This window comes from Panthera tigris, chromosome B2 (assembly GCF_018350195.1).
Source record: "Panthera tigris isolate Pti1 chromosome B2, P.tigris_Pti1_mat1.1, whole genome shotgun sequence".
NCBI lineage: Eukaryota > Metazoa > Chordata > Mammalia > Carnivora > Felidae > Panthera > Panthera tigris.
Window position 1 is genome coordinate 101998572 of NC_056664.1, and position 22582 is coordinate 102021153.

Here is a 22582-nt window from a genome sequence, read left to right on the forward strand (position 1 = left end):
TCTCTATTAGTATAAGAAATACTTCAACAAACTTCTGTGTGTAGAAATTTGAGGAAAAAGTAAACCCAATATAAAAACAAAGTATTTCTTTGGATACATGTACCAGTTCAATAATCAATTATAAGTTAATTACCAGTAATTTCTTGATATATTACTTAGGTATACAAATCAATCTTTAAAGAAAAAAACCCTTCAATTGTAAAAGAAAACCATGCTTACTGGAGATTATCAGGAAAAATCAAAACAGTGCAAAGGAAAACCTATCTAAAACACCATCATTCAAAGATAGTATTTGAAATATTTCTTTTTTTAAAGTTTACTTTATTGGGGGGAGGGAGAAAGAGAGTGCATGTGTAAGTGGGTGAGGGGCAGAGAGAAAGGGAGAAAAGTCCTCAGTAGGCTCCACACTGTTAGTACAGAACCTGACATCGGGCTTGATCCCATGAACCGTGAGATCATGACCTGAGCTGAAACCAAGAGTCAGATGGATGCTTAACCAACTGAACCACCAGGTGCCCCTTAAACATTTCCCTACAAATTCTGAGTTAATAAGGTTTAATTAGTTTTTTCATGTAATTGTATATTGTGAGCATTTCTAATTAAGTATTCTTCAATAGTTGCACCATATGATTCATAACCCAATTTCTATTATCACTACTAGAAAAATGAGTGTTTCTTGTAACAGATAAAAATGAATGGCAGAGATCACAATAGTAACAACATAAAGGAGGGCAGAAAGGAGATGGACAAGAGGTGACTAATAGACTTAAGAAATACAAATTGAAGTTGGCAGTGCAGAAAGCTTAGAATCAAGTTTAAGATTTGGGATTGCAAATATCCTTATGCTTTATACCAGGGAAATTGTAACAGTTGGCTGAAATGTACATTAATGTAAGAGTAAAACACTATAGTTTATGATTATGAATGCTATTACTTTTCAGTATGAAGGCATTAAAGCATTTTCAAACAGCTAAGACAGGAAAATGGTCTGTTAATACCCATTTTGTACTAATATTAGGTAGATCATTTTTAAAAGAACATGTCCATTTTGAGGCCAACATATGGTTATCAACACAGTAAGTCCAACATATGAAACTATTATTTGGCCACTGCTGACCTACCAAGAAAAAGGGCAATCAAGTTTGTATGGTTCAACCTAATAAAAGCAAAATAGATTATACCATAATTCTAAAGCTAACTGGTATAGAAGCAATCGTAACATTAAGTAAAATAGCCTTTAATATCTGGATTTAGTTATTTAATTCCATTTAAGCCAACAGTAATTCTGGAAAAGCTCTATTGAGAATTCTTCACATCTTACGAAGGAATTCAAAGCATCCATTTGTTACCTAAAAGTTCAAAAGGAAAACAACTACAAAATCATGTACAATAGTCATCATTATTGATCCCCATATAACAAATTTTAAGACCTTATTAAATAAAGTTTCAGATTTATTCTTAAACTCTAGAGTTAATTCCATGATGGTGATCTTTTACTTTGGTCTGGACTTCTATCACAAGTTAATTTCAACACTTGATCAAATTTAAATTTCTGGTGTAGTACTAATCTCCCACATCTTTTCTCATTTCTCAGAAAGCTACTTGAGAATGTGCGCCACCCAAATGAGACAAAAGTGAGGAGGAAGACCGAGGAAAGAGCCATAGGGGAGGGGAGGCACACAAGAGAAGCAAAGAGCTCTTTGTTCTACCATATCTATAGGGGATACTCAACCAAACAGTAACAGATCAGAAGGCTATTCTTCAAGAAGGTAAAAATGATGGAATATTTGATGCATCTGAACATTTGAAGCTATTTAGACACTGGCAGTTTAATAATGAGTAAAGAGAAAGCTAAGTAATTGAAAAACTGGGCAAGAAAAACAAGTTATGCAAAAAAGAAAAATCTGGTAACTGAAAAGTGCTTTAACATTAATGACACTGTAAACACTGAATGCCACAACCAAAATTCTAGTATACATACCCAGATTTAAATTGTAAAAATGAAGACACTGGAAGGGTGTGTGCATGTGTTGGGGACAAAGTGGTGAAAAAGAGCTAAATCCCTCTTCTTCCATGATAGGAAGTGAATACGCAAAGCTAAAATAGAAAGTAACAAAATTTGCATGTTATATTTCTAGAAAGATAAAAACCAGGGGTGCCTGGGTGGCTCAGTCGGTTGAGCGTCTTGACTCTTGACTTCGGCTCAGGGCACGATCTTGTTTATGGGATGGAGCCCCCTCGGGCTGTGTTGGGGGCACAGAGCCTGCTTGGGGTCCTCCCTCTCCCTCACTCCCTGCATCCCCGCTGTGCACACACACACGTGTGCCCTCTCTTTCTCTCTCAAAATACACATAAACTTAAAAGAAAAAATAAAAGATAAACACCAAAGAGAGGAACCAAAAACACTGAAAATGGCTGCTTTGGTTGAGACTGCAAGAAACTTTATAGAAGTATTCACTGATGAATGTATCAACAAAAGAAAACCTAATTTACTGAAACAAGATTAATTATAGTTAATGCATACATACATTCAACAAAACCCATGAAAATTACAGAGCATGTAGCTCTGTGTAAAAATTGTAATGAAAACTAGTATGGGAAGTTCTTGGAAGAAAAAAAAATTCTCCTGGGACTATCATCCATTAAATTGCTTACCTTTGACTGTCAAATTGAAGCAACCAAGCCTATCACCAGATAGTGAGTCAGCACCACACTGTAGCACCACAGCACTAGGTTGATACATTTCCATCACTTTCGAGATAATCTATGAAGATAACCAAAGTTATTATCTCTAAAAATACTTTTTAAATTCCATTTTGATTTTATGTTTTTTTTAAAGATTTTATTAAGTATCTTTATACCCATCATGGGGCTCGAACTCTTAACTCCAAGATCAAGAGTTACAGGCCCTAACTGTGCCAGCAAGGTGCCTCTCCATTTTGATTTTGAAATAGTAATACTTACAGGCTTAAAAATCTGCCCATAGGACTCATCATCTATACCATCTCTCATTGGAAAATTGACAGCATAGTATTTGCCTTTTCCAGCACCAATATCCTAAAATATATAATTAAACAGCTCTTAGGGAGTATTTCATAGTGAAAATATTTGACATGTTTATTAAAATATTTTTCTGCAAGATTGTAAAAACAGGTAACAATATCCAATTCTGAATTCAGCTTTTAGGTTAAGAAAGGAAATAATACAGAAGAAGTACATATTCCAATATTAATGGATTGCATTATTAGGCTGAAAAGAATGAGTTCCAATTAATCTGAAATGGTTATCTTGGGAGAACAGAAATTGAACATAAACAATTAAAGGCAATATTACAGGAGACCAAGAAATAATCATCAACAGAATATGTAAGACAACATTATGAATAAAGCTACAGAAAATAAATATTCTGGGCAGAAAAACCCTGCAGAACAATTGTCTCTATAATGCAGAATCCTCCTTGTGGCTCATAATCTGGTGTAAGTTTATTTATGATGAAAGATAAGCCCTGACTGTCCTGATGTCTTGACAACTGCAGACTAAAGCACCAAAATCTGCTCTTTAATTGCGCTTGAAGTAAATGTTTCTACTTGTTGAATAAATACCACTCTAGGCATTAATACCTTCCAAATGAAGCAAAAGAAACAGAGAGCTGGGTTCAGCAATGTAGACACACTTAGGATACACACACACACACACACACACACACAACATATACTTATTTGTATAAATAAGTATTTGAAATACTCATTTCACGCATAGATGCGTGAGTGTAAATGTACCTCTGCATGTGCACACATATATGTTCCTTGAAGAAACAGTACAGTATAAAAAATTGCTACAAAATACTTCTTTACCTGCCACACCAAAGGATTAGGGGTGACTGATAATCAGGTGTTTTAAATTATGATACAATATACTTGAATCCTTAGGATTACTAACACTTGTGTGTAAATTCTCCCCTGATCTCTCATATAATAATCTGAGCTTGATTCATTTTAAAAAAGCATAGTTTATCCTTCAGTATTAGAGTTATTATGAGCCAACTTCCAACGAAGACAAGTAGTGGGATTACACATCTCCTCCCAAACAAATTTTTCTTAAGAACTCTAAATGTTTATATGTAACTAAATGCAAACCATACAGATGTGGATAAACTAAAAGCACTGTGAATTCCTAAACTCCTTCATTAAAAACCAAATTCCTGGAATATATCTTGACACCGAGATTTCAGAATACAGAAAGTTGGTCAGCACTTCTCACTCCAGCCAAAGGCTGGCAACTCAGAGCTGCTCCCCTTGTAGCACCAGGCTATATCCCTTCCATTTCTAATTCCTCAACTACTACTGTATCATACCTTTTTCTTCTACTTATGCTCCTGATCTAATAAATGCATACAATTCTGAACAATGATCAACGCTCAAAGTATCCTTCTTTTCTAATTTAGAATAAATTGTCACGAAGGAAAAGGAATGTTCATCAAATTAACATCTAAAGATACACACAAGTTTTATGAAACTCCAAATATAACAACATATATGATTGATCTTGAGTTCCTTGCAAAATTTTGGGGATACCTTTTATAATAACTAAAGGGAAAAATATTATGAGGCTATTTCACATAGTGTGTGCAAAATCTTAAGTGAGTAGAAGATATTCAAAGTCATACTGAAATCTTTTAAAAACATTCATTCTCCAATATTTTCCACCAACTTCAATCATAAGAATACTGTCAGAAATTAAAACACAGGCTGACTTTTGCCATATCTGAGATTAATTAGGACCATACTGAAAAGAGACTTTAATTTTTTTAAACTTAAACTTAGGAAGGCTTTTGCTGAATTTCTAGTGCAGTGGTTGTAGGCAAAGGAATTCTAGTGATTTAGAGCAGTGCAGCACAGAATCTGAATTTCTGAGGCCTGACAATATGTTCCCAGGAGACACTGATACTGCCAGTTTAAGGGTCATACTGAGAATCACTAGTATGTAAGTTAAGACCAAGTGAGGAAAGACACTGAACGAGCTAACAGGCAAGAAAGTGAAAATGTAAATTTTCAATTTTAAAAGCCACATAATTTAAACAGAAATAAACCACTGATGCTCTACCTATTTATAAGATTTCACCATCACAACTCTTACTGAAAGAGCACCACCTTGTGGTCAAATAAAGAAAACTCACATATTTGAAAAACATGGTTGCTAAAATAAACTCCATACCACAGATATGAAAAATAATCTTAATAAAATAATTTAGAACTAATGTTGAATGCCATGCTAAGAGAAATTTCCTATATAATCCAGGCTGAATTAAAAACAGCTATTTAAATTTTTTAATAAATTTCAACATGCATATAGTTTGGTTCAAGAAAAACTAGTGTAGAAAAAGAAAAAAAAAAAAACTTCAGGAACTTTGTAGAAACAAGATTTGACCACTGGTTTTTACATTCATTAAAGACCACCAAATGGAAGAAGATAACAGAAATATAAAAGAAATAGTTGCATTTAATTTAACAGGCAGGCAGGATAAGCTATGGTATTCTTTCCCCAAAGGAAAAAGAGATTAAAATTAGACCTATTAAATCAAGACTAACCATAAAAAGAACAGTACAAGAATCTAAAAAAGATTTTATTGTTTTCTTATTTTCTTCCACCAGTCTTTACAATCAAAGACAATGTTGACTACTATCAAGTAGGTTTTGAAGATTCAAATGAACATCAATCAAGAAGACTGCTTAGTGCTTCAGGGATGTTCAAAAACAATTATTCAATCAAAGAAAGTGACCGAGCCAAAGGAAGTCCTCTCAGAATTTTTGTATAGTCAACGAAAGTGAATTCTAGCATATGTTAGATAACATATAAAAAATGACTCTATTCTGCACACAAATTTCAAATTAATGACTCAAGAACAATATTAGTTTAGATATATAATTATTAGCTTCCTCAGTTTTCCTAATATTTATCTCGTAATTATTTATTCAGACCGAATTCAGTCTTACCCGCAAATCTCCTGTTCCGGGAAAGTATTCCCCATACTTATGGAATGATACAGTCATTACACGATCTGTGGTATAAAAAGCTTCTTCGACACCATCACCATGATGGATATCAATATCAATATATAAGACTCTTTGATGATACCTGAAAACAAAGCCGTATGTTTTCAAAGGGTTTTAAGATGGGGAAGAACCACATGGATTCAGAAAACCTATTTTTGAGCTCTTGCATTCCAGAATGTTTAATCCCTTTTCTTACTTTACTTCCAGCTTAAGAGACCATTCATACACCTGAAATTGCAAGTTTGAGCCTTAGATCCTTAAATCTTCTCTTTAGCCCCAATCTAGGTAAGAAAATGTACTTACTCTCTCTGTGAAATCTGTCCTATTCTACAGGTTTTAAAAACATAGCACATGTTCCTATATATTAACAACTGAAGATTATACCATACTTAGAACTGGTACTTTAAAACATCTCTCTAGTACATTTTCAGGGTTATACAACAGTGGTTAGCAATCTACGGTTCATAGTCCAAATTTGGCCAATGGGATCTTTTTTAAAGCTTTAATGTAAGAATAATTTTTACATTTTTAAATGGCTGAAAAATAAAATTAAAACAGGAACAGTTCAGGATATGTGACAATTAAGTGAAATTCAAATTTCAATGTCCATAAATAAAGTGTTACCGAAACATGGCCACGTTTATTTGTTTACATATTGTCTACGGCTTCTTTTGTGCTTCAACTGCAGAATAGAGCAGTTGTGACAGAAACCACATTCGGTACTCGTCACTTCACAGTGCTGATTGGAGCACTGCAAATTGCAGCGATACAGTTATAACTTGAATGCATTTTAAGAGCCATGTGTATCATCATAATGTGACATCTTATTACTAGCACGCACCCAGGTCAAAACAAGAGAAAAGGAAGGTGAACTTTGAATGTCATCCTTTTATGGCACTATAACGTGAGGATTATTCTGTTATTGAGTTTAATGGCAGCACGGTATTTATTACATGATGATACCACAGCTATGTTAAAAGAAAATAATGTAAACTGACATTATCAAACTAAGCACTCTTAGGAATAGTCTCAACTCACAGGAAAGCACCATTCAGCAAAGTTATGAAATAAAAGTAGAATGTCTCATCATAGCAGAATCTCTTCACAAAAATAATAAAGCTGTGAGCAAAGCAAGTTTCTAAGTGGTTCATAAGTGGCTTATCAACTGTCGACTAATTAAATGTTTGATCACATCAGTTAAAGAAATATGTCTAGACAAATTAAGTGAAACTTGTTTAAGAATATAAGCATGTGGGGGGCGCCTGGGTGGCTCAGTCGGTTAAGTGTCCGACTTCAGCTCAGGTCATGATCTCGCGGTCCGTGAGTTTGAGCCCCGTATCAGGCTCTGTGCTAACCGCTCAGAGCCTGGAGCCTGTTTCAGATTCTGTGTCTCCCTCTCTCTCTGACCCTTCCCCGTTCATGCTCTGTCTCTCTCTGTCTCAAAAATAAATAAATGTAAAAAAAAAAAAAAAAATTAAAAAAAAAAAAAAAAAGAATATAAGCATGTGGGCAAGAACTATTACTCAAGGGATGAAGACACAAGAACCAACATCAATAGTAAATTAAAAACCAAGGCAAATAATTTCAAATGGTTTTCCCTGGCTCTCAATGAGCTCACTGAAACATTTTAGTTGTTTATATGAGGAGTCAATTCCAAATTTTACATGACTGAAAAATCAGCTTCTATGAACCGTATGCATGGAATCAACTATAGACAACATTTTCAGTACTGAGAAAAAACTAATTCACTACAATCTCAAGTGGAATCTAAGACATGTTACAACCGATAATGGTTAAAAAAAACCAAAACTTTATAAATTTCCAAATTCTTAAGTACCTCCTCTATAGATACCGCTCTCAAACTGCCATCAAGGGTAACTTTAAAACTGTTCTAGTAATTTAGAGATAATTTTATCCATTAGTAGAGAACAAAGCCCCACTGCACGTAAAACTACACAAACTCATTCAAAAAACAAATTTCTTTTAACACAACGTTTCATATTTTTGCCTTCAAGAGTTAAAACTTACAAAATGTTAGAACATGAACTTCAGGGTCATGTCATTTCTCATTAGTTGAAACTATAACCCAAATCTAAATCGCTACACTACTTCTAGTATTTTTTAAAAGGATATTTAATGGGAATTTTAGATATACATAGGCATTTCTCTTCTCACTAATCCAAGGAATGGGAAAATGTCCTGCATTTCTACAATGGTTTATAAAAAATCCATAGAAGACTCACCATAACTACTTTTAACCTACTTGATATGTTTTTTAAAGCCATAGATTCATATTGTTTTAAACTTTTTTCATAAGAAAAATAACACAAATTAACTTACTTTAGTAACTCAAGGATGGCAAGTACAATATCATTAACATAACAGAATCCTGATGCTTCTGATTTCTTAGCATGATGTAATCCTCCAGCCCAGTTAACAGCCATATCAGTTTGTTGTCGGTTTAACTTCACAGCTCCAGCTAAAAAACCAGACAGGGTAGACTTTGAAAGTGTTTAAAATAAAAAACAGTAGAACTAGACAAAAGCCCTATATAGAATATGCCATGTATAAAAGAACTTAAAATTACAAAAATATAAGGATCATTGTCTAGGGCACAAACAGCAATTTTTTCTTAGATAAATATATATATTTTTTAAGTTTATTTATTTTTGACAGAGACAAAGTGCAAGCATGAGCTGGGGAGGGGCAGAAAGAGAGAGGAAGACACAGAATCCGAAGCAGGCTCCAGGCTCCAAGGTGTCAGCACAGAGCCTGACGGGGGGCTCAAACTCACAAACTGTGAGATCATGACCTAGGCCAAAGTCAGATGCTTAACCGACTGAGCCACCCAGGCGCCCCTCCTTAGATAAATATTATCCTATAGCTGTGATCTGATTAAATAAGGGTATATATGGAAATTGGTAACTAGCGAGGCAGAAGAGAGAAATCTCTAAGTGAAAATATAATAGCAGTAAGAAACTGAAAACTTCAAATCATTATGACCATAAAACATGGGGAATTCATTGACTGATTTTTAAAGAAAGAAGTAACTACCTTTACTTATTTTTTTTTCAAAGTAAGCTCTACGCCCAATGTGGGGCTTGAATTCATGATTCCTAGATCAAGAGTCACATGCTCTACCCAATGGGTCAGCCAGGTGCCCCAAACACAGGGGTTTTTAAAGACAACTGTACTCTACCATAAACATACAGATTACTTTTTTGTTATTAAAATCCACTACCATTAAAACTTTTGCTCTAAACAAATAACCCAAAAGATACATACTAAGTTTAAGTCATTTTTTTTTTAAGTTTGAGAGAGCGAGCACAAGCAGGTGAGGGGGAAAAAGGATCCCAAGCAGGCTCTGTGATGCCAGCACAGAGCCTGACGCAAGGCTTGAACCCACAAACCGTGAGATCTTGACCTGAGCCAAAACCAAGAGTTGGACGCTTAACCAACTGAGCCACCCAGGTGCCCCTAAGCCAATTTTTAAATCTGAATCAGGACACTTACCAACTGAGCCACCAGTTGAGAGCTGACAAAACTCAAAGAGTCCATCAAACACTGGACAATCCTCTCCAACATTAACTGTGAAAGATGGATTTCAGTTACAAGCCCTTCTGTGAATTAATGAAACCTTTTCTTATAAAAACTTTATTTGATGCAATCATAAAACATCTTGGTAGAAAGCTAAAGTTTGTTACTTAAAAATATATCACTTATCCAAGGTAATTAAAGCATTATATGTGAAACACCACCATCAAATCTTACCAGGATTATTTGTAGAACATCTCTACTCTATTACCAAAAAATCAGTAGCAATCAAAATATAAAACGTATTTGATTTAATTAAAACACAGACTTAAATTTAGGCATTTCTCCTCAAATATTCAATTAATCAAGATTCTACAAAATTGAAGCAACTTTAATTCCTTTATAATTTACTCTCTCTACAATTCCTTACATGCACAGACTATCCATAACTTTGAACTATATTTTAGCGAGTACTAAAAAGATAAAGCAGCAGGTTGCCTACCCCATCTCAAAGGAGAAGAATTAACTAAGTTCATAACAGCCAGGGTGTAGAAGAAAGGAGTAAATAAAGCACGAGAAAACAACACCTACAGATATGTGACACACTGCAATATATTTAGTTCCTTAGTACAGACAGGATAAAAGGGACATATATGTATATAACCCATTCTCAAGTCTCTCCCCACCTCTCAAATTACAACTTCTTCAAAAGTAAGGGTAATTGTTTTACATAGCTTTGTATATATATCCTTAATCTAACACTACAATGAATAAATTTTAGTTTCTTACTGCTCAGATATAATCATAATCATAATATAATTCAGTACTATGTATTAATAAATCAATCCTGTTAATTCATCTGTCCCATCTACTCATGACTTTTAATCTTAAGCCTAAATCTCCATCAAAAAAACATGTATAAATAGTATGTTCTATTTACATTACAGCATTTTACTGAATAAATAATCGATAGTAGAAATGTATACAAAGTTCTATAAATGTATGAGATGTCTAACAACTACACTTAATTTAGCATTATTGAAATTGTTCATTAAAAAAAAATCATCACTAAAATTGATTAATAAAAACACTGATAAGAATGAACTCCAGTTAACAAGGTTTAAAAAACTCTGGCAATCATTCTAGGATGACACTTTGCATTACACTTTCAAGCCAACCGATCACTAATAAAATACTTTTTATCTATAAAATGCTTTATAGAAGAAAATCAAAAGTGTCACTAACAATGGGAAGGAACAGATTATATATTACAATCCAGATTAACTAAAGTACACAAAGAAAATGAGATATATATACCAGGCTAAGACCAATCAAAGTATAATTACTTTTTTTAAACAGCAAGGGAACAAAGTCTTCCCACTAATACCCATTCTCCCAAAGTTAACCAAAACAAAGAGCAGAGGAACACCAAATAGCTCTTTGGCAGTTTGGCAAATCAATAGGCTTCAAGTAGAGTTTGCTTTTGTTTTTTACAAAGTAGCTTTAATATTTTTACATTGACTTCTCAAACCAATAATTAAAATAATATTTAGATCAGGCAGAATACCTAGATTTGGATAACTCTAATTATAAGCTTCTAAAAATACTCATTTATACTTATCAATACTAGCATATATTTTTAGCACAGAAACGTACATCTCTGCATCTGCTTACTATACTCAGACATATTATCGGGTCTTATTGAACGTAGAAATTTGATGTACTCATCACTGTGGTATTTTGTCATTTCCTCAGCAGTGGCTTTATGGGGCCTCTGTGAAGAAAACCAAATGTCAGAATTGTGGAATTACAACTGGTTATATCAGAATTATCAAACACAAAATACACAATTTCCCCTAACTGTCCTCTAAAAGAAATTAGGCTGGCCAAAACAAAATAAATTTCAAAGCTAATCCAAATTTATAAATGTGTGTTTTTAGGAAACCGTATCAATTCTGAAGCTAATTTCTACTCCTTTAAAAGCATTAGACAGGTCTGGCCCCAACTATAAATTAATCACTCCTTTTATTTTAGTGGAAATGGCTCAACACTTACCGAATCCATGTTCAGAAACACTTTCTTTCATTTTCCGTCACAAACCTTCTATCATAAACCTGCTCTGCATACAGTGAGAATGAGACTCAATCTCAATTTTAAGTCTTTGTTCAGAATCTCTCTTCCTTTCCTTTGCCTATCTTAATTATCCTTGTGCCCAAGAGCTCAATTTTATTTATGACACACTTCTCCCAGAAGCCCAGAAGGCTTCCAGATAGTCTTATCCAATCCTCTCCTCTAATGTTTATATTTCAAAGAAAATAACTCGTGTATATACATACATATATATATACATATATACATACGTACATACATACATATACACGTATACACACACACACACACACACACACACACACACACACACACACACATATATATATATATACACACACATACATAAACACACCCCCAACACTGTTAACTGCTTCAAGTCTTTCTTTTCTCCCCAGATAGGCAAGAATTGTGTCTTACATTTGTTTATATATACTCCCATCAGTGCAAAAACATTTAAAGCAGTTGTATCTTAAATGTTATTTATATTCTGCACGTCCACTAACACACTGTTCCATATGTCAATTTTCTAGAATTTTCTACATAATTCTTCCGTAATAGTCCCAGGTCAACTCTTCAGCAGCACAGCCAGGGCAACCACTACAGTAACAAAAATATTTAGTATGCTAAACTGAGTTGTTCTCCAGAATGTGAAAAGGTGGGATATGGGAAACTTTTTAAAAGTAGTGGAGGAGCAGGGAAAAGAGAGGCTACAGTTCCCACACTCCCAGTTTTCTCTGAAGAATAAAACAAAAAGGAGTTTGTTTTCTTCCAGACTTTTTCATCTGCTAAATGCCCTCCAAAGGGAGTAATAAAGTTTCAGGGCAGTAGATTAAAAAAATAAAATCACTGCTGAATATTTACCAAAAGGTATACTCACATATATTTCCATTTTTCTATATAAGCCATAATTTAGCAGCAAGTTGTGGGTCATGCGGATTCTATGAGGTTTCATGGGATGACCCTGTCCATAATAATAATTCCCAATATCACCTAAAATAGAAAAACAACATCAACTGAATAATACGAACAAGAGAATCTTCACAATCTAAATTTATGTAGGTTTATCAGTAGCAGGCATTTATCACCCAAATAAGATTTAAAACCTTAAATGATGATTTTGGATTTTTCAACTTTCAAATTATATTAGAAAACCAAGATACTATGTACACGTTTACATGTGATAACTCCATTAGTATATGTTATGCTTATTTATAGATTAAGGCAAGGAAGCTTTCTGATTTTCAGCTTACCAAAATGTCTTATTTAGGATTAGTTCAAATAAAATACTCTGTAATGACTTACAAAAGTGGTTTTTGTTACTTAAATTGATAATTACTTTTCATATTCACTGGCAAGTTCAGATGCCTAATGTAAATTCGCGGAGTTTCACTGTTATTATTTAAAGATTTTACAGCAATTACTTCCTGAATATTTACTGGCATTCCAGAAATCCTTTAGAGTTAGAATTATGTGGGTTAAAACATTCCACATACATCCTTATCACAGTTTATAAGAGAAATTTTTGGTAAATGAAATTTAGATCGTAAATAAAATTTTGCTCTGATGAGACACACATACTCATGACATTTTTTTTAAGGTAGAAAGGGTATTCTGTCTCATTCTTAATGATTAAAAGTTGTAACTGCCAGCCTACCTTTCCATGACATCTTATATACCAACGTTTTAAAACTTATACATAAGGTCTATTTTAAAATGAGCAGGTAACACCAAAACCAGATTTTCATCTATCAAATTTCAATAAAATCAATACTTTTAGGTAAAGACCTAGTGGTTTTATAATAAAAATATTAAGGAAACCTCTAAAAATATACTATTTTTTTAATGTAACAAGCACTTTCTGCAACAGACTGTATTAAATTAGAAATTATTTTAGTATCAATTCTAGTCTTTAAATAAATAATTCCGAAATTTTGTTAGGACAGTCAAGCTGACTTTAATGGCTTGAAGTTAATCACTTCAACATGAGTTTATGTAAAAGCTAGGGATAAAGAATACCATTTCCCTCTCTATCTTCAGGATCAAAAAAATCTTCCAAAATCCTAATATACACATTTGGTTAAAAATTTTTTTTTAATGTTTATTATTTTTGATAGAGACACACACACACAGAGCAAGCAGGGGAGGGGCAGAGAGAGAGAGAGAGACACAGAATTGGAAGTAGGCTCCAGGTTCTGAGGACAGAGCCCAATGGGGGGCTCGATACCACAAATGAGGAGATCATGACCTGAGCTGAAGACGGCCGCTTAACTGAGTCACCCAGGTGCCCCCACCTTTTTTGGTTTAATGTAAACTGAGAACTCAAAAACTTGCATTTCTCTCTTCCATGTACTTGATAATACTCCAGGACAAACATTCCTGTTTTATAATGGGCCTATTTTCATAACATAGCTATTTCTAAATACTACTACTGTTTTATTTTGTTGGTATTGTAACACTAATTTACTTAACTCATTTTCAATACAAACTCTCTTCCGAAAACAACACATACACAGTCATTTAAAGGGAAAGCCACCTTTCTTAAACCAAGAGCCAACAACAAAGCTAAGACAATACAGACAAGTAGCTAAGGAAGACTATGGGGATATGTAACATTCCTCTGCGTATATATATATCACAATTCAGAGGCCATGTATGAAATAAACTACCTTTACAAGGATATACTATGAAGCTCAGTTCTACATGGTTGGCACCACACATACTTCCTTGAAAGCAACCTGGTCTCAAGAAATTGAGGTATGGAAAGCCCGCTAGAATCACAAAGCACCACGTACCCAAATTAATGCAAATTAATGTTACTTCTAAGTTATCACTACCAAGAGACCATGAGAATAAGAATAAAGAAACTCGTCTTCAGAGAACTTCCAAACACTTGGTTAGATTTACTAAGATGAGATGTCTCTAACATCTATTATATTTTAAGACCAAATAACTCTAGTTATAGACATACTGAGAGTCCAATGGAAAGCCACTAATAATCTAATAATAGGAAAGATGCCAATAACCTACAGAAGGGTGACTACAGTAGCAATTTCTCAGCAAGCATGTTTGAAAAAAAAATGATAGCAGCAATGAACATTTATTGAGTGCTTACTAGGAGGTACAATTCTAAGCACTTCACATTATTATCTGTTAATCTTGTCAATTAACCCTATGATGTAGCTATTTATTATTACTATTGTTCCTATAGTGAAGTAATGTGAGATGCAGCTGAGTCCGGTAATATTGCCAAGCTAGAAGAGCTAGAGTCAAATGTGGGCAGAACAACGCAGACCATCTTTAAGCAGTAGCTAGTAGGAGAGCAACGACATTTACAGTCAGTAGAAATGGTAGGGGAAAGCCTGGCTAGGAAAGGATATAATATGGTAAAGGTTTAGGGTCTTCACTAATTTCAAGAAAATGAATATAAGAAACTACCTATCTAATCCATCACTTTTTTACCAATATAGGGTCCTCCAATTTTGTATGAATATACGTAGCTTTCAACAAGTTTTCTCTGCTACAATTTAGGCGCCCCAGACCCATCAAAAATATGTGCCCCCTACCTAAATGACACATGTCCACAAGGGCAACCAAGCCAAAGATAAGTATTAACTGGTTTACCAAGAATTCCCCCAAAATGTAAGGGGTTAATAAAAGAACCATCTCCCAATTCTTTCTGGCGTAATCCCATATCTCAAAATTCTCTCAAGGCTGCTTTGTAGCCATCCACTTTTCAATAAACATAAAATGTCTTTTCTTAGTTTTAAGAACCTACAAATTCCACTCATCTAAGTGGTGAAGTAATGCAACTTGGACATTTTATTTTAACGTTTATTTATTTTTGGGACAGAGAGAGACAGAGCATGAACGGGGGAGGGGCAGAGAGAGAGGGAGACACAGAATCGGAAACAGGCTCCAGGCTCTGAGCCATCAGCCCAGAGCCCGACGCGGGGCTCGAACTCACAAACCGTGAGATCGTGACCTGAGCTGAAGTCGGATGCTTAACCGACCGAGCCACCCAGGTGCCCTGCAATTTGGACGTTTTAAATGTTATCTTGATTTTCATCAAAATACATAAAAATGCTTTACCAATGAAGCAAACATCAGAAAAATTAGCTCAAGGTGGTTCCCTGAACACAAATTTTAATCGTCAACATGAAGAAATCCTCACAAAGAATTCATTTTATCTGCAAAATTTTAGCAACTGTTCACTCTTCAAAAGAAGCTATCAGAACAAAATGGCTACTAAGATCTACACTCTCACCTAAAGTACTTGAGACTAGATGTATTTAAGATTTTTTTTCAGGTTTTATAAATGTAGTTGTTACATCTGTTGTATATTATGTGATATCCTGGGATCTACACAGCAGCCTATAATCAAACATTAATACTTCTGCAGCAAAAAAATGTGTGAAGATTCACAATATGCAGAATAATGATTATAAATATTAATTTTTTCATCTTCCACATACTGCTTAGTCCACTATCTTTAACACACTGGCCACTGGCTTCCATAAACTGCTCTCTTGGACTTTACTCCTACCCCATAACCACTCCTCCACCAACCTTTAAGTATCAGGAGCTTCTCAAGTTCATTCATTCACTTAACAAAATCAAGAGACTACCATGTGCCAGGCACTTTTCTAGGTGCTTGGACAAGTCAGTGAACAAGAGGACTGCTCTAAAAATCTTCTTCTCTTAGGAATGAGTCACCTAATAATCTGTTCCATCTAGATAGAAACTTAGGAATCATCCTTTATTCTGTATCACCATTAACCAGTTCCAGCTCCATTTCCAATCCACCAACAAGTTTTTTTTACTCTCAAAACCTCTCTTAAATGTGTCCATTTCTGTCAGCCACAACCATGATATTTTATGTGGACCAACATACATTCAATTCTTGCTTTCAGTCTTCCATTCATCACTCTTTACCATCCTTTTTCCACTTAAAGAGTTCTATTTAGGGGCGCCTGGGTGGCTCAGTCGGTTAAGCGTCCGACTTCGGCTCAGGTCATGATCTCACGGTCCATGGGTTCGAGCCCCGCGTCGGGCTCTGGGCTGACAGCTCAGAGCCTGGAGCCTGTTTCAGATTCTGTATCTCCTTCTCTCTGTGACCCTCCCCCGTTCATGCTCTGTCTCTCTCTGTCTCAAAAATAAAATAAACGTTAAAAAAAAAAATTAAAAAAAAAAAAAGTTCTATTTAAAAACCTTCAGTGGTTTTCTATTCCCTGGACAAAGTTAAAATCTCTTAGTACATGTCTTGCGTGGTCTGGCCCTTTACTACCTTGCCTTGGCATCCCATGGTTCCCCTACATCTTCCCTTTTGTTTAGTGTGCCAAATCCTAACTTACTTGGCCTTTGTAGTTTGCAATGTACTACATAGGAAAACTTTTTTCCTTAATGTTTTTTTTTTTAATGTTTATTTTTTAAAGAGTGGGACAGAGCATGAACAGGGAAGGGCAGAGAGAGAGGGAGACACAGAATCTGAAGCAGGCTTCAGAGCTCAGCACAGAGCCCGATGGGGGGCTCAATACCACAAACCAAGAGATCATGACCTGAGCTGAAGTCAGATGCTTAAGCCACTACCCATGTGTCCTCATAGGAAAACTCTTTTAAAACTGGCCCATTCTCTTCCTTCAGGCCTTCCTTGTCTGAACAGCCTGCAAAGGTCCACACTTAGGTATACAGCTTTTATTTCCTTCTTAGGACTTAAATAATCTTTTGTCTACCTGGCACACAAATATTAAACCCATTTGATATTTCTATGGGCTTTCATAAACAAGTATAAGCCAACTGCTATGGAAATAGAGAGGAACAGGACTTATTAACCAGTACAAATATCCTTATTAAACTTTTAAATCTGATCTCATTCATATTTCAATGCTATTATCATTCTCTAAGAGATTACCAATTCCAACTATCTTCTTAAATACTTATCAACCGAAGCATTTACAAGTTTTTGTTAAGAAAAATAATTACTAATACTTTCTGTTTTGTAAGAGGAAGCCCCCGGCCCACCCTTTTTTTGTAGGAGCCTAAGGAGGTCCACTGTTGCGTCACCAAAGGAAAAAAGAAAAATCTTTTAGGTACCAGGTTTTGACCTCTTCTTGGACATTAAAACCAGTCAATGTGGTAAAGGATAAGGAGTGGACTGGGTCAAACAGGGATACGAATCTATGTTCAAATGTAATATAGACAAAATGCCACTCATTTTACCTGTCTATAACTCAGAATGGTTTTAAGAAGCAAAGAAAATGTTATATGAAAGTGCTCTATCCATAAAAATAAGGTACTGATCATTTATTCATCAATAATTTAAAAAACCTTTAACTTTTATTTACATGATGGAGGCATAGACATAAGCAAAACAGACAAGACTCTGTCCTCACAAAGCTTGTATTCAGTGAGGTGGACAAAATTCAGGTGATATAAACAGCATGAGAGTGTAATAGGGAAAAAGTAATGAGGATTAAGGTAATAGGGAAAAGTCTCATAAGGTGAAATTTTAAAGAAATGAGTAGTAAAGAATAGCTGGGGGAAGAGGACCCAAGTATAAGAAAAACTGTTTTATTTAAGTATTACACAGTACTAGGTCTAAATAGTGATGTGCAATTAGGACTACTGGTATTTATGAACTGCTGCTGTAATTCATTCAGTACTCTGATTTGCTGATAACCTGTTTTAGAAAAAATAATTACCTATTTTACGGATAATATTTATACTACAGCAAAGAACCCATGCCGTTTTATTAAAGGCTATCTATCTAACAAAAGGCTTTGGCACCACTGTTACAAATAAAAGTCTAAAAAAAATCTGTGAATAGTTGGCTGCCAAACAGAATTCTTATGAGTATCCTGGGAGGTGCAATCTTGATAACTTTTATATTCTATCTTTGTATAGTGGTGCATGCTTTTCATTGAACCACTTGTCTCCAAAAATTCTGATGCACACTATCAAGAGGAAAAAACAGAGCACAGAGCACTATACAGACAATTATGTAAATGACATATATATACAACCCTATTATATCACATACATTGTAAAATAGGCACTAAATGTGATTGGCCTAAAGCTTGATTCAAAACAAAGCACATTTAACATTTCTAGATAAAGTGTTATAAATGCATTGTGGGGCACCTGGTTGGCTCAGTGGTTAGGTGTCTGACTCTTGATTTGGCTCAGGTCATGATCTGGCCCACATCTGGCTCTGTAGAAGGGACCCTGCTTGGGATTCTCCCTCTCCCTCTCTCTCTGCCCCACCACTGCTTGCGTGGGCTCTCTCTCACAAGATAAATAAGTAAACTTAAAAAAATAAAATAAATGTGAGTATCACAGACAAGGCCGTTAACACAGCTTGGTTTGCTAATTACATTTAAGTACAGAAATCACATCATTTTAAAGTCAGAAGGGATCTCAGCAACTAGTTATGTCACTTTACATAGTATTGATAATCTTGTAGTACATACAAGAATACCAAGATTTAGAAGGGAGTTTTTGGAAACTTTGGAGGCATGGGTCAACAATTGCTGCAGTTTCCTCAAAGGTTTAAGGATACCTCATCCATCAATGCCTGAAGGTTCACCTGGAACCAGCGTTCCAGCCATCTAAAGGGTATAATACTGAACACTATAAAGCATACAGAGAAAAATACATGTCTTCAAGAAGTCTCTTTCATTTGCTAGATATTCTCTCTGTGTTGCAAAGAGTGTGCCTAATGGTCCCACTAAGCCTAAACATAGGATTCCTATGGTTTAGAATTCGCTTCACTCCTGTCTTCTACTCTCTTTACCAACACATTAAAAGCAGCTAATTTAGGCGAGCAGATTTTTCGTTTCAATCCAATCCATGTTGTATACCTCCAAGTCTCCCCATTCTTTGGTGCAGAAGCTACTTTACCTTTCTCTTTCCTCACAATTAGAAAAAGAAAAATTACCACTACCTTTATAAGCTGACAAAACAGGATTTGGGGGACAATGAAAATGTAAGCTTTTTGAATTAATTGTTCAAAGCTTAGTATATATGCTATCACGTACTAATAATTAGCATAATGATACCCAGCCAACTTAATAGTTTCTCCAAAACATTTTATTAGCTCCCCCCACCCCCGACAAAAATCCAAAGAAAATTCCAAATGAAAGCAACCAAAAATTCCATTCTAAAAATGAGGCAAGAGCCTTAGATTTCCAAAAACTCAGTTACACAACTGGTGTTGGTCATCAGGTAAAGCAGTTGAATGGTATACAGTAAATAAGTGATACTCATGAGACTTGATTATTTCCACTCTACCTATCAAGCCCCGCATCCTGCCCTTGGCATCCCATTCCCTCAGCAAAGGCTCATCACAAATGGACCCAGAAACAAACAGCTGTTCTGAAAACTGCTCCTTAAGTGTACTTCCTGCTTCTACAATTCAAGTCTGATGACAAGAAGTTATAAGCAGCTTCATTAGAGCCTATCACTGTCAATAGCAACTAAGCTGCAGGAAGAGCCTTAGCACTAGTTTCCCCGGCTTTTTAAACCTTAGAAACAATATCATTTTAAAAATTAATTTGCACATACGGTTATTTACTTTCCAATTTGATCAGGGAATGGAGAGCAAGGGCTCTGCCAGTGACTCAAAATATGCATCAATTTTTAAAGACTGATCATTAAGAAATATAGTCCATATTAAAATTAAAATGTACTCCTATCTCTATCCCTCCAGGATGGCATAATTTCAATTTGTATTACACATATATGCAATGCTCTCAAAAAATGTTTTATACCACAGCTGTTAACTACTTAGTACTAGCCATCAAACATCAAACAATTTAGATTTCTTCTGTATGATCTGAAGTTTTCCCCCAAAGACACATTTTATATGGTCATTTTATATGATCAGGCATTAAAAGATTCATCTTTGCTAAATGAAGTAATATGGTATGGCCATTTTCAAATTAAAATCAGCTTCATTCTGAACCAGATCTCTAAGGTCTGGTTCCACCTAAGATTTTGTAATACAAACAATACACCACTTGTAGGAAACAACTTTCAAGATTTGTACTGCTTGAGACACATCAAATAGCAGGTCACGGAGCCTAGCTTCTTTGTTAACTTTTCAAAATCCTTCTGTGGAGAATAATCCAGGAGAAACTATTTGCCGTTAATGTCTTTGTGTAACGTCTCTGCTCAAATTTCAAATGGGAGAACCCCTAAAATTTAAGCTATCTGATTTTCATATTTTACTGTGCCGCAAGCTCAAGCTTACCTGATTATTCAGCACTTTCCGCACGACTCCTCAAAGTTTTCCTACACCCAAACTCCCACCACCTAGTAACAGCTTTCACAAGCAAGATGCCAATGCTCTCCTAAACCTCCAAAGCAGGGTGTATTTCCTGATCGAACAAAGAGCAACAAAGAAGTGGGTGGTAACCGCCTCTCACAGAGGCAAGCCAGGACCCATCGAGTCTGATCCACGAACACAAGCAGTAACAGTTCCACGTCTCCCTAGCACCGTCATATTTCCCGCGAAGACTAACTACCTCAAACTCGAAAAACCCCGATTTTTTTCGAGGAAGTGAAGCCTTTTCGTTTGAATCCTGAGAAAGTGGCGCTGAAAGCACCGGGCGAACAAAGGAGAGGGATGGAGCCCCGGCGAAACGGAGGAGTGAGTGTGCCCCAAGGCGTCCATGGGCCCCCACCCTCAGTAACTACTCGCCAGCCGCGACCCGGTCGAGGGGTCCGGGGTGAAGCTGGAGGCGGAGAAAGGAGCAGACACTGCGGCCAGCCAGAGCCGAAGAGGAAGGGAGGGGCGGGGCGGGAGCGAGCCGCGATGGGAGGGGGGGGGGGGGGGACGGGGACTGGGGGCGGGGCTCTCGCGGCCGCGGGGCTTTGTGTGAAGTCTGGGCCGGGGTAGATATTTTGACCCGGGGGGGGAGGGGTCGGGGGCCGGAGCAGGGTCCCCCAACACCTCCGTTCCCGCGAGTGGCGGGCAGGAGAGGCGAGAGGCCGGACCATCCCCTTGGCCACCTCCACCGAGGCAGGGTAGGCCGGCGCCGTCCTACAGGCGGCCGCCTTCAGGGCGGCGGACCTTACAGCCGGAGGGAGAGCTGCAAGAGGGAAAAGGGGGGCGTCCACCTGGCACCCGCCGCAGAGCCGGCGGGGGCCGCTCGCCGCGGAGGGGCTCCCCCTGACGGCGTCGGGTCCGGAATGGGTTAAGATGCGGCCAGACGTCGGTCCCTCCTCCTTCCCACCCCTCAGCACCGGCGCCCACTCGCTTCGGCGGCCGCGGAGTCCGGCTCGGCTCCCGGCCTGGCTCCCCAGCCCTGCCCGCCCACCCTGCCGCCGTCCCGGCCTCTCACCATCGTAGTAGTAGCAGACTTTCTTCTTGCCGCCTCCCTGACTGTACGCCATGGGCTCCCCGGCCACCGCCGCCTCCGGGCTCCGGCTCCTCCTCCTGCTGCTGCTGCTGCCGCCGCGGCTCGGCGGGGAAAGAAAAGGGCTGGGGCGAAGGTGGGGGTGGCAGTCCCGCGGGGAAGGGCCAGCCGAAGGGAGGAGAGGAGGGGGTGCCGGGAGGACTCGGTACCGCCCGGCCGAGGGGCCGAGAGCGCGGAGCGGGGGGTGGCAGCGGCGCCAACTCGCGACACTGGGGAGGGGGAGGGGGCAGCCAAACCACCTCCGGAGGCCGAGGGGAGGTGGGGCGCGTCCACTGTGGCCTTCACGGGGGGAAAGAGGGGTCCGACTAGAAAAAGAAACCTTGTCAGCCTTGAGATAAGAGGCCTGGTAATGATGAATAACTTGTGGAGAGCGGCGCCAAATGCAGTCGTGAAACGACAAAAATAGTCAGGCTATCACTCCACAAGTAGATAAAGGGAGTGTGGCGCCGGGTGAGCGCTCCCCCCCTC

The 22582-nt window shown here is 37.1% G+C and overlaps 1 protein-coding gene across 2 annotated transcripts in view; it reads right to left on the bottom strand.

The window, feature by feature from the left end:
• The window catches only part of HDAC2 (histone deacetylase 2), a 30724-nt gene extending 8387 nt beyond the window's left edge, over positions 1-22337 (bottom strand). The window contains exons 1-8 of one of the 2 annotated variants that reach the window (XM_042987038.1): positions 22040-22337; positions 12577-12689; positions 11244-11361; positions 9567-9641; positions 8394-8532; positions 5994-6135; positions 2965-3057; positions 2656-2764 (exon numbers count right to left, since the gene is read on the bottom strand). In XM_042987038.1, coding sequence (XP_042842972.1) covers positions 2656-2764; positions 2965-3057; positions 5994-6135; positions 8394-8532; positions 9567-9641; positions 11244-11361; positions 12577-12689; positions 22040-22091 — 841 coding nt within the window. In that variant the 5' untranslated portion in view covers positions 22092-22337. Of the gene's footprint in view, positions 1-2655; positions 2765-2964; positions 3058-5993; positions 6136-8393; positions 8533-9566; positions 9642-11243; positions 11362-12576; positions 12690-20946; positions 21370-22039 lie in introns of those variants that run through there. The other variant, XM_007078709.3, reaches the window with a different exon arrangement.
• Positions 22338-22582: the final 245 nt, after the last annotated feature.